This window comes from Bos mutus, chromosome 10 (assembly GCF_027580195.1).
Source record: "Bos mutus isolate GX-2022 chromosome 10, NWIPB_WYAK_1.1, whole genome shotgun sequence".
Classification (NCBI taxonomy): domain Eukaryota; kingdom Metazoa; phylum Chordata; class Mammalia; order Artiodactyla; family Bovidae; genus Bos; species Bos mutus.
This window is the reverse complement of record NC_091626.1, coordinates 77,837,500-77,849,636: the sequence shown is the minus strand read 5'-3', so window position 1 is coordinate 77,849,636 and position 12,137 is coordinate 77,837,500. Positions and strand designations below refer to the sequence as shown.

The 12,137-nt window shown below is 37.1% G+C and overlaps 1 protein-coding gene across 2 annotated transcripts in view; it reads right to left on the bottom strand.

The window, feature by feature from the left end:
- Positions 1 to 4,364: 4,364 nt before the first annotated feature.
- Positions 4,365 to 12,137, bottom strand: part of AQR (aquarius intron-binding spliceosomal factor) — an 87,279-nt gene continuing 79,506 nt past the window's right edge. The window contains exons 35-36 of one of the 2 annotated variants that reach the window (XM_070378263.1): positions 10,557 to 10,917; positions 4,365 to 5,013 (exon numbers count right to left, since the gene is read on the bottom strand). In XM_070378263.1, coding sequence (XP_070234364.1) covers positions 10,606 to 10,917 — 312 coding nt within the window. In that variant the 3' untranslated portion in view covers positions 4,365 to 5,013; positions 10,557 to 10,605. Of the gene's footprint in view, positions 10,918 to 12,137 lie in introns of both variants that reach the window. The other variant, XM_005892469.2, reaches the window with a different exon arrangement.

Sequence of the window (12,137 nt, the reverse complement as noted above, 5' to 3'; positions counted from 1 at the left end):
CTCAGTAACTGATAAAACAAGCAGACAAAAAAAAAAAAAAGTGAGAATATAAGGATGCAAACAAAACAATTAACAAACTTGACCTCAGGGAACCTAACTACTACAAAATGCACAATCTTTTCAAGGACATATGAAACATGTACCATAAAAGTCCTGACAATTTCAAGGGATTATTATCATACAACGTAGTTCTCTGAGCATGGTGGAACAAAGCTAGCAATAACAGAAAGATAAGAAAGATGCCCAAATGCTTAGAAATTAAGAGACTCACTTCTTAAAAGGTGTTTTTTTTTTTTTTTTTTAATTGAGGTGAAATTCATGTAACATAAAGTTAACCATCTTAAGGGGAACAATTAAGTAGTATTTAGTGCATTTACAATGTTGTGCAACTACCGTATCTATTAAGCTCCAAAACATTTTCAAAGAATATGAAAAAATGTGTTTAAAAAAGTCCCAGTGGAAATTAGAAAATATCTTGAAATGGATGTTAATGGAAACATATGGGATGTGTGCAATACAGCTAGAGCTGTGCTAAAAAATTGATAATAATCACTTTTGCCCACAAAAATTTGAAAATTCAGCTTAAATGGACAAATACCTATGGAAAAACAACTAACCAAAACCAACACACAACAAGAAGCAGAATAGTCCTATACCATTAAATAAATTAATCTGAAATTTAAAACCTTCTCACAAAGAAATCTCCAGGCTGAGGTGACATCACTGGTAAAATGTTCCAAATGCTAAAAAAAAAAATGACACCACTTTTACAAAATCACTTCCAGGAAAGAAACAGAAAATTCAACTGAATTTATGAGGTCAAAGTAATCTTGATACTCAATCTGATAAACTAATATCATCATCATCATAATTATAGAACCACCTCACATAAACACAGATGCAAGAATCCTAATAAAAGCATTAGTACACTTGATATAGCAATTATTTTTTAAATTTTAGGAATATGTTCAGTTCAGTCGCTCAGTCATGTCTGACTCTTTGCATTCTCATGCACTGCAGCATGCTGGGCTTCCCTGTCCTTCACTGTCTCCCGGAGCTTGCTCAAACTCATGTCCATCGGGTCAGAGATGCCATCCAACCATCTCATCCTCTGTTCCTTTCTTGTCCCCTTCTCCTCTTGCCTTCAATCTTTCCCAGCATCAGGGTCTTTTCCATTGAGTCAGTTCTTCCCATTAGGAGGCCAAAGTATAGGAATATGAGGTCGCTTTAATATTTGAAAATCCAATCAATGTAAGAACCTCTGCTTTTGCTCATAGTAACTCATCATCTCACTATAATCAACTAGGAAACTGGACAAAATATACAAAGCAACTATTTTCAGACATTGAACAACAGGCAACAAAGATCTGTGATCTCTGAAGGAAATAAAATAAAGTGAGCTCTGTGATTGCCTTGGCTTTTTGCCAAAAAGGAACTTCCCAAACAGCAGCACACAGAAGGAGAACCTGAGTAGAAGCCCAGCAGCCTCAGTGACTTTAGGAACTGTAACCTGAGGAGGCTGAGCTGGGTGGACTTTGGGGGCAGAGTCTACGAAAGGAGAGAATTATGCGTAGAAAGAAGTCCAGAAGTTTGAACAGGGGTTCCCTCGAGTCTTTGGCTGAATACTCATCTGTACATATACAGGGTGAAACTCCATGAAGTCAATCAAAGAATCTGGGCACTATAAGCTAAATATTTCCCAGAGCTCACACGAAAATCAAGGTTTAAATTTCTACCAGCTCTAGTACAGACACCTCAGTTGAACACCTGGGGCAGTGACCACAGAAAGGTCACAATTTAGTGACAGACCTAAAAGTACTCTATACCTGTGTGCTCTGCTGTGTTGCTCTGTCGTGTCTGACTCTTTGTGACCCGATGGACTGTACCCGCCAGGCTCCTCTGTCCTTGGAATTCTCTAGGCAAGAACACTGGAGTGGGTTGCCATGCCCTCCTCCAAGGAATCGTCCCAACCCAGGGATCATACATGAGTCTTCTGCATTGCAGGCAGATTCTTTACCGTTTGAGCCATCAGGGAAGCCCTACTATACTTGCGTAACAAAGTTTAAAAACAAATACAAAAAAGATCAACCTAGGGACCTTCCTGATGGACCAGTGGTTAAGACTCCACACTTCTACTGCTGGGGGTGAGGGTTCGATCCTTAGTCAAGTAACTAAGATCCTGCAGGACATGTATTGTGCCCCACCCCCCAAAACCAAACCAAAACAAAAAACACAAAAATCAACCTAATACCCACAATTAACTGCCTGCTAAAACAGACTTCAACAGTCTTTACAGGAAGACAATAAAATCTAAACATTAAAACACATAGCACTTGTAATTTCTAGTTTTCAACTAAAGTTATTAGGCACCTGAAGAATAATTTTGGCCCATGACCTGAAGAAAAAAAAAAATCAATAGAAAAATAAACCAGTGCAATTCACCACATTAATCCAATAAAGGAGAAAAAGCATATAATCATGTTGATGGATACAGAAAAAGTATTTGTGAGATTTCAACAAAGTATTTGTGAGATTTCAACATCTATTCATGTTAAAAAGAAAAACACTTGACAAACTAGGGATAGAAGGAAACTCTTAAAATCTGGGTGTTACAAAGACCTATGGCAAACACTATACTTAATGGTTAAATACTGAAAGCTTTGTTTCTAAGACTGGGAGGAGACACAGATACTCACTTTGATTGCCTCCATTTAACAGTGTACTGGAAGTCTTCAATAGGTCAATAAGGCACAGAGATTAAAAGGGAAATAAGTACAATGATTGAAGAAGAAATAAAACTACCATTATTTATATAGGCGACTTGATTATATATGTAGATAATTCAAAATAATCTACAAACTATAAGAAATAAGTGAATTCAGCAAGATTGTTACATATCACACAAGAAATAAACTGTATTTCTATATACCAGTAACAAACAATGACAAAACATAATGATTAAACATAGATTTTAAAGCACCATTTATAGTATAAAAAATCAAATATAAATAAATTTAACAAAAGATGGCCAGAACCTTAATCTAGAAAACTTACAAAACATTACTGAGATTAAAGAAGGCTTAAGTAAACGGAAAGAGATGACTCATTCCTAGATGATAAAGATGTCAGCTTTCCTCCAAATTGGTCTATAAAATCAATGCAATCCCAATAAAAATTCAAGCAAGTTTTTTTTTTTTTAATAGAATTGACAAGATGATTCTAAAGTGTATACAGAGATTAAGAGTGGTCAATAGCCTAAAAAAATTTTTTTTATTGGTGTATTATTGCTTTACAAAGTTGTGTTACTTTCTGCTGTACAGCTAAGTGAATCAGCCATATATATATATCCCTTCTTTTATGGATTTTCAATTGGGAGACTGGAATCGACATAAATATATATACTATCTATAAAACAGATAACTAAAGAGTGGCCAATATCTTGAAGAATATAGCTAAGGGAGAATACACAACCAGACGTCAAGATTTAATATAGAGCTGCAGTAATTAAACCAGTGAAATGCTGGCACCAGAAAAGAAAAATAGACCAATGAAACTATTTCAGAAACAGACCCACACATACACAATTATTTGATTTGTGACAAAGGCTATAGAACAGTGCACTGAAGATACTACTTTTTTATGGATCCTACTTTTTAACAATTGAAGGTTTGTGGCAACCTGGCATCCATTAGTGTCACTTCTCCAACAGCATTTGCTCACTTTGTGTCTCTGTGCTACATTTTAGTAATTGTTATAATACTTCATACTGTTTTCATTATTGTTATATTTATTATGGTGATCTGTGATCCTGCATGTTATTACTACAAAAAGATTATGACTCGCTAAATGTTAAGATGATGGTTAGAGATTTTTTTTGTAATATTAAACGAAGGTGTGTACATCTTTTTAGACATAATGCTATTTAGCATACTTAATAGACTACATTTTAGTGTAAACAACTTTTATATGTACTAGGGAGCTGAAATATTGTGACTCATTTTATTGTAATATTCAATTTATTGTAGTGATCTGGAACACACACAGAGTATCTCTGAGGTATGCCTATAATAGTAATTCAAAGTGCAGGTCTTGGTACATTCTAGCTTTTCCCTTATCATTTACTACAGTCTTTCAAAATTGCTATTTAACCTCTTTTGGCTTTGCTTAAAAATAAAAAATAGCTTTAGGATAATTAACTAGCATTTTGACAATTAAACATTACTTACTACAGTCCCTTCACATTATATGTTTCTCATACTCTTTTTAATCCAAAAGAAATATTAATTTGGCTTTCACCCTTAAGTATAAACACTGTAAACATCAAAGTGCATCTTTTTTTATAGACCTCTTATTCTCTATCCTGATTCTGGCAACCTAGTCTTCTCTTTGGTATTCTAAGCCTGGGAGGAATTCTTTTTTTTTTTCTGGCCACACTGCACAGCTTGTGGGATCTCAGCTCCCTGACCCGGCATCGAACTCTGGGACCGTGGCAGTGAAAATGTGGAGTCTTACCCCCTGGACCACCAGGGAATTCCCGCGAGAGGAACTCTTTGGTAGGTTTGCCTTACTCATCTGTGAGGTGAGGGATCTGCCTGCTTATCAGATGGTGGTTCTCGTCCCAGTTAAACTAACCATCGTGTCCGAGGCAAACCAGCCAATGCCTCGGTGCTTCTCCTCTATGAACTATGGCATTGTTGCCTGTCACACAGGAGAGACTCAGTCTAGGAATAGTCAAGAATTAGACCGTTTCAAAGATATCTTCCAACAGTTTATTATGTATAACTTAATTCACTTTTGTGACAAGCAGTCAACCAGCAAAGTAAAATGTAAATTAACCTCGTCTATTCTTGTTCCACTACTGTTCCTGGGGAAGTCTGGGGTTAGAAGAAACCAGCACTGGGAAGTGCTGCTATACGCAGAGGGGTGACAGAAACACAGTCATACAGAACCACGTTCATCGTGAACAGCTGAACTAAAAGCCAGAAGAAAACTCCCCTCAAAGTGAATGAATGCCTGGAGAAGAAAAAGATAATATTTTACATGACCACCTTCTATCAGGAACTCTTGACTTTTTTAAAAAACAGGTTGATAAAATCAGTTTCTCAAAATAGCTATTCATATTAAACCAGGCATCTCCCAAGGAGAAACAGCTACCATTGAAGTTCTTGCCCTTAGATTTACTGTGAGATGAGGTCTCAGGTGAATGTACCAAGTTAAGTCAAAGATGGAGAGAAAGAGAGAAGTGGGCAGTCATCTCTGGAGATCAAGTAAGAGAGAATTTAACATGTCTGATGCAAGGTAAGTTTTGGGGTCTTCTCTCTTACATTTTTCTGAAAGGAAATTTTTTTCATGTTTTATATTTGTCTAAATTTTCTTCTATTATTTCTGGTGCACCCGTTGCCCATGTTAAATCCTCTCCCTTTTTGAAACAAACTTTTAAAGAAAACACACATTTAGAGAACTGAGAAAACAACACACATTGGAAATACATAGACTGTTCTTTTACTGCAGAGTAAAAAAAAATGAGAAAAAGTTGGTGTGAAATCTTGGAGCCTAAAATTAAAATGTAAACAGAAAATGCTCAGTGACCTTTTCTTCGAAGGCTCACATGAACAAATGTCATGGTACACTGATCAAATTTTTACTCATTTGCATTTTCAGGATGTTGCTATTAATACCACATGACACTCAACAAATTACACTGTGACATTTTGTACAAATCACTTCACCTCTAGATTCTTCTGCTGTTACTTGAGCCTCTGGTTACTTGTGGAAAAACAATGTATTAAAGTCTTATTTTTGTAGGGGAGAGAAAACTTTTCCTCTGCCTTCTTAGGTCTGTAACTGGGGCCTATGAATTAAGTTGATAAAAGACAAATTGATAGGAGAAACGGCATATAAATTTAATTGATGTTTTTTAACTTTACTTCCATGGAGTTGCACAGAAAAGAAGTAAAAATTCCACCCAGACTATTAGGCTTCTAAGCTTATATACTATTTTAACAAAAGATAATAAATTATGGAAAAGTAAATAAGGCAAAAAAAGGAGTTTGAGTTTTTAGGGGTTGTAAATTGTGGGAAAGTAAATATATGGGGAAATTAATGGAAGATAAGGGTGAGTTATTTTAGTAAGGTTTATGCAGACTCATTTCAGCATCATCTCTGTGTGTAGTAATAAGGGGTGTTTTCTTCCTAGTTCAGGAGAGAGGGGACATCTTTACAAAGGGAAATTCATGCCCTGCTTTCAGGCAGAAGCAAAAGGACTGAGAAAACTTCCTGTATCTGCGTCTTCTCAACTGCCTTCAGCTCAAAATATTCCTTTGCCAAAGCAGCATATTTGGGGCTTGTATATTCTTACCCCCCTAATTTTCTAAGGGGGAATCAAAGTTCATTTGCTAATGTAAAAATATCAAACCTCAGAACCAGTTCCCTGGAATGTCTTAATTTAAAGAAGAAAAAGAAAGAGTTCCAATGTCAAATAAGTTTGAGAAATGCTAGATTAAATAAAGTTAACTTGATTTTTTTCCAGCAGTAAATAACCTTTCATTAACTAACAATGCACTATTAGTCTACAAATGGGGAATAATAATTAATTATGTTCCTCAAACTTATTTGACCATGGAACGTGTTTTTTTCCAAGTATTCTTTCAGATGAATGGTTTTTGTAACATATGTTGAGAAATACTGGGATCAGCCATCTTTATATGTAAGTGCAAAAGTTTAAGTAGGCAGTGATGTTAAATGGAAACAAAAAGGCAGAGCCAGCAATAAAGCTGTCAGTCTGCACAGCAACTGTGCTGCATTCTGAGTCATGCTCCAGAAGGCTGAGCTGGGGTTTGTCTCTATGAAGGAAGACAAGAATGTCCAAAGCTTTTGGATACTTCTGAATTAGAACCCTTTCTTGGGCACTGAAGAGTAGCAATGGATAAAGAAAAAACAGTCTCACATGCTCATTTCCATTACTGGCTCAGTACAGCTCCAGTTGTTATCATTCTTAAACATCTATTAACATGACTGCTTCATAATTACAAAGGCTAACAGCCAAGCATTTTTCACAGGAAGCAAAGCACTGCCTGTTTTTAAGAGCTTTTCTGGCGTGTGCAAAAAGGTCGTTTTTTTTTTTTTTCCAATCTGTTTAATCTTATTTTAATTGAAGAAACATCTCTAAAACACTATATGAGTGACTGCAAGATGAAAAGGAAAAAGCATATTCAAGCTAGATAAGCGCAATAATATAGATGATCTTGAGGTGGGTGATACAGGATACAGAACTGATGTTATCAGTACATCCCAAGCACAATGATACCTAGCATCTTCATCTGCCAGATATTTTAATTTCAGCAGAGACCTTCCTCAATGTTGTTATGGGCTGATTTCAAGGTTCTGAATCAGTAAATTTGACCCTTGATCTCAAATGTCAACTGCCGCCACGTTTGGCCTTCATCGTCCTCCATGCTCCCTGGGTCGGGGCATAGCTAGGTGCTCGAGTCAGAGAATTATTTGGTAATAAAAGATTTGGAGGAAAATGGAGGGCGGGGGTGGGGTGGGGTGGGGTGGGTACTGGTATTTACTGAGCAGCCAGGTGGCAGATATTTTCGTAAGAATTACCCTATTAACAAACAAACAGATCTTTCCCCCATTTTGTAGATAACAAAACTGGGACTTAGAGAGGTTATAATACTTGTCAAGGTCAAACCAAATACTGATGAGCAAATGAAGTAAAATTTAAGTCAGGACTGGATGAATCCAAAGTCTGTTTTACAATATCATGTTGTCTCCTGATCATAAAAAACTTCATTTTTTATAGGAGCACAAATGGTCCATCTGTACTATTTTTCTCGTATCTAACAAAATATCTTTTATCATCACACTAACTTCAAGGGAACTGATAATATTTAGATCTTTCCACTCACTTGCCCAAATCAATACAGCTATTTATTCTCAACTGCTGGTAATGAACTTTCTTAACTCAGCATTTTGTGGGAAAAAGTCTAAATACTTGAATTGCTTCATTTCATGCTATTTCTCTTGGCATGTGTCTTTTTGGTTTGCTTTTAAAAATAAACTCCAAAATCATGACATATTCAAATACGAAAAACAGGATGCAGAGCAATGGGAACATTAATCTGAAATGGTCACCTGGCGAGAATACCTGTGTCTGTAGTAACTCCAAGTTAAATAGAAAATTTTTACATTTATGAAGCAAGTGCTCAAGTGTGGTTGACTTAAAAAAAAAAAGCAAAAACTGCCCTAGTCTATAAACTGGATTCTACCCCAGTCTCCCACAGTTGTGACCCTGGTTAAGAACCTCTGATTCAGTTTCCTCATTATTTAAAATAAGAAAAGCTCTCTTAAGTTCCTTTAAAAATTACACAATTTTATAGTCAACTGCAATTCACTGGCCTTTCTAGTGAATAAACAATTTAAAATAATTCAAGTCCCACTTTCATTATCCCTTTCTTAATTTGATGAAGGCAAAGAAATTATTTACCTTCCAGTTAAAATTTTCTTGTTAGTGATAAAAATCAGGTGGCCGATAAAAAAGTTCAGTCACCGAGTTAGACAGAGTGATATACAGTCTTAGGGAAATGATTTATTTAAGGAAAGACAGCACAACAGTTTGCTTATTTTGGTTTCAGGTACCATGATTCATATCCTCTAAAGGCTAGAGGGAAAAATCAATCTTTTCTAGGAAAGACAGTAATACGGTAAAGCTGCTTTCCCTCTTGCTTAGCCTGATACTATATATTCACAAATGAAAATAATTCTGAGAGTAGTCCTCACACTAGGTGAGGCCCACAACACCTGGTTTCAAATGCTTATACCCAGAGAAATTACATAACAGACCGTTTGGTGCCATCCTGGCTCTGCTAACAAACAGAGGTGGGTTTCTGAGTTTAGTTTCCTTGGCATTTCACTCTCCTCATTATCCTATCACTTCATTTCCCCCTCCCCATCCAATCTTTACACAATTGTTGATGCTGCGGGAAGCATCAAGATGAGAGTCTAAATGACACCCACCATAGACTTGTAAAGTTAAGTAAACACTAGTTACTCAAAAATATCAGGGACTTGACTTTCTGGGTTTAATGTCCTGACAAATTCATCATTCCTTCGAAATGTTAAGACCAGAGAAGCATTTCACTGGCACTGTGCTAATTCTTGCTTAATTCTTCAAAACTTTGTTGGACATGGTCAGGCCTCAAGGTAGATGCACTGGAGGAGAACTTTGGGGAAATGTGCCCCTTAGCCACTCCAGCAGATGTGGAAAGCGGGAAGAGAGCCAGTGGGCAATCTCACCCTCCCCACATATACATATTCATCTCTTCTCTGGTCACCATGCCCAGGGACCTTGTAAGTAGAGGTTCATTGTCAGAAAACATAAGTCACACTCACTGTAAATTCTATCATCACAGAATCACTGTTCTACCTCTGGCTCATGTGAGGACAGCACAGTAATCTCAGTACAGTGCTTCTCAAACTACAAAGTGCAGATGAATCACCAAGGGACTTTGTGGTAATGTGGACTGAGATTTAGTAGACCTGGGCTACAGCCCAAACTTTTGCATTTCTAACAAATTTCAGCGCAACACTGATGCTGCTGATTTGCAAACCACACTTGAGTAGCAAGGTCCTAGTACAGTTGCTTTCCCAAATCTGAAGCACATTTTACCTTGAGGTCTCCTTGTAGTTGGCTATCTATCAGGAGAACTAAACAAGACAGAAAACTTAGAACCTCTGTGTTGGGAGAAATCCATCATGAATACAGGAATTAAATAAGTTCACTGATTTTCACTGCCTGGACCCTGGACCTTTGCTCCTGCCCAGATGGATTTGCCAGATTCTTCTTGTTTAGCTGAATGACGAATTTTGGCTCAGTCTTCACCAGACTAATCCAATGCCATTCAGTCAGCAATTCAAATGTTAATGGTGTAGCACCTGTAAACATAAAAATGCAGGCTCCTGGGCTCTAACCCTGAGACTCTGATTCATTAGTTCTGGAGCAGCCTCAAGAATAAATAGACATTCTAGGTGACTCTAACACACTCTGAGGTCTGGGGGAAGGAAATGCATGTCCTCTTCGATGGACTGGAGTAGTCTATATCCTGTGGTGTTAATGCCTTTCCATCAAGGAAGACAGCAAAGAAATGAAGGACAGAAAAGACACATGACCTGATCATCTCACACTATGATAGAAGAAATGATTTCCTCCCCAATTTGGACACTTGCTTAATTAAGGTCATTTATGGTTAATTCCAGTACATTTTATCCTTTTTTTTAGAGAAGTTCACTAAAAATGTGAACTATTATTCCATACAAAATTCTTCTAATGTCGGTATGATTACAGACATAGTTAATGATCAAAATAGCAAAGGAATGGTTATTTATTCTTCTGATTGAACAAATAAAATTGGAGTTGTTCATACACATACATTCTTTTTTAATATATCCAAGACGACAAACACTGACAATCAGCTAACAAAAATAAGGACTGAATATTAATTAGTGCCATTATAATGGCAGAAGCATATATAAAATACAAGAAGTAACTTTACCTATGACTTTGTTAATGAAATGTTCTCTCTAAGAAGGGCTACAGCTTGGCTACTCGGTTTCTCCGGGAGTGGATGTGACATCATGAGGGGTGTTATTCTCCGATGGTACAGTTACCGGTCCTGTCCCAGTGATCTCAGACTCAGCAGGGATAGCCTCTGGACTGGAGCTGGCTCCTGTCTGGTTGGGGGTGGTTTCAGTCTCAGAGGCTGAGGTTTCCTGACTGGAGCTGGCATCTGTTGCTTCATCAGGTACAATGTCAGCTTGAGCAGACATGGCCTCTTCTTCTGTTTCCAATTCTGTTTCCTGACTTTGAACTTCCTCACTTTCTTCTACCATAGCAGGTGGTAGCTGTAATAAAGTCTGATGAAGAAAAAAAAAGAGGGAAAACATTAATGAATCAAAAAACAAAAAATCCACCTGGCTTATAAAGTTACGCTCCCGCATTATCTTCCTAATAGATACTGTCACCCTAGAAAGCTCCAAAACACTGAGGGCTGTTTTATATTGCAGAGGTAACAACTCTGATGATAATGGCCTAGGTTTTGTCAATTCCATGGAATATGCTTACACAGATATCAGATAATAAGATGAGAATATATATTAAATCTTTGGGGAGAAAAACCAATATCAAAAGCTATTAAATTTTTTCATAAAGGAACTTATTATAAACACTGGAAAAGAGTGGCTGATTAGGACTGACTGGCACACCAACTCAAGAAAAGGCCCACTTCAATCAAGGAGCGCTGTGAGGGGGAAGATGAACCAAGCCTTGAGACAAGGCAGGGAGAGAGCAGCAGGTACAGGGCTTCTGTCCCACTTAACCAGAGCACTGGAGCAGCCCTATATACTCGGCTTCCCTTTCTGGAGCTAAGGCTTGGCTTCTTTCTTTAGGAATTTTGTTTCTCTTGTTGGAAACTGAAAAAAATTTAAAGCAGTATTCACAATGGCAGCACAAAATGTGAAATACTTAGCGATAAAACTAACAACATATGTATGAAGGCTGTAGGCTGAAAGCTGCCAAACACTGATGAGAGAATTCAAAGACCTAAATATAGTGGAGAGGGATATCATACTCATGGAAAGAAGACTAACTATTGTTATGTTAATTTCTCCCAAATTGATCCTAAGCAATAATACTCAAAAATCCTAATCAAAACCTCAGCATGCTTTTGTCTAGGGATAGAAAGAGATAGGCTGATTCTAAAATGTAAAGAGAAAAGCAAAGGAACTAGAATAGGCAAAAACATTTTGAAAAAGAACAACAAAAATGAAGGAGTAACATTATTATTATTATCATTTTGGCCGTAATGTGTGGCATGCAATATCTTAGTTCCCTGACCAGCGATTGAGCCTGTGCCCTTGGCAGTGAAAGCATGGGGTCCTTCCTAGCCACCGGACTACCAAGGGAATTTCCAGGACTCACATTATCTAATTTCAATATTTACTATAAAGAAATTCTAAGAAAGATAGTGTAATGGCAAAAGGAAAGACACAAAGATCAACAGAGCAAGACAGAAAGCCCAAAAATAAGACTCTCACATATACAGTCAATGGATTTTTTTTTTACTAAAACCACAAGA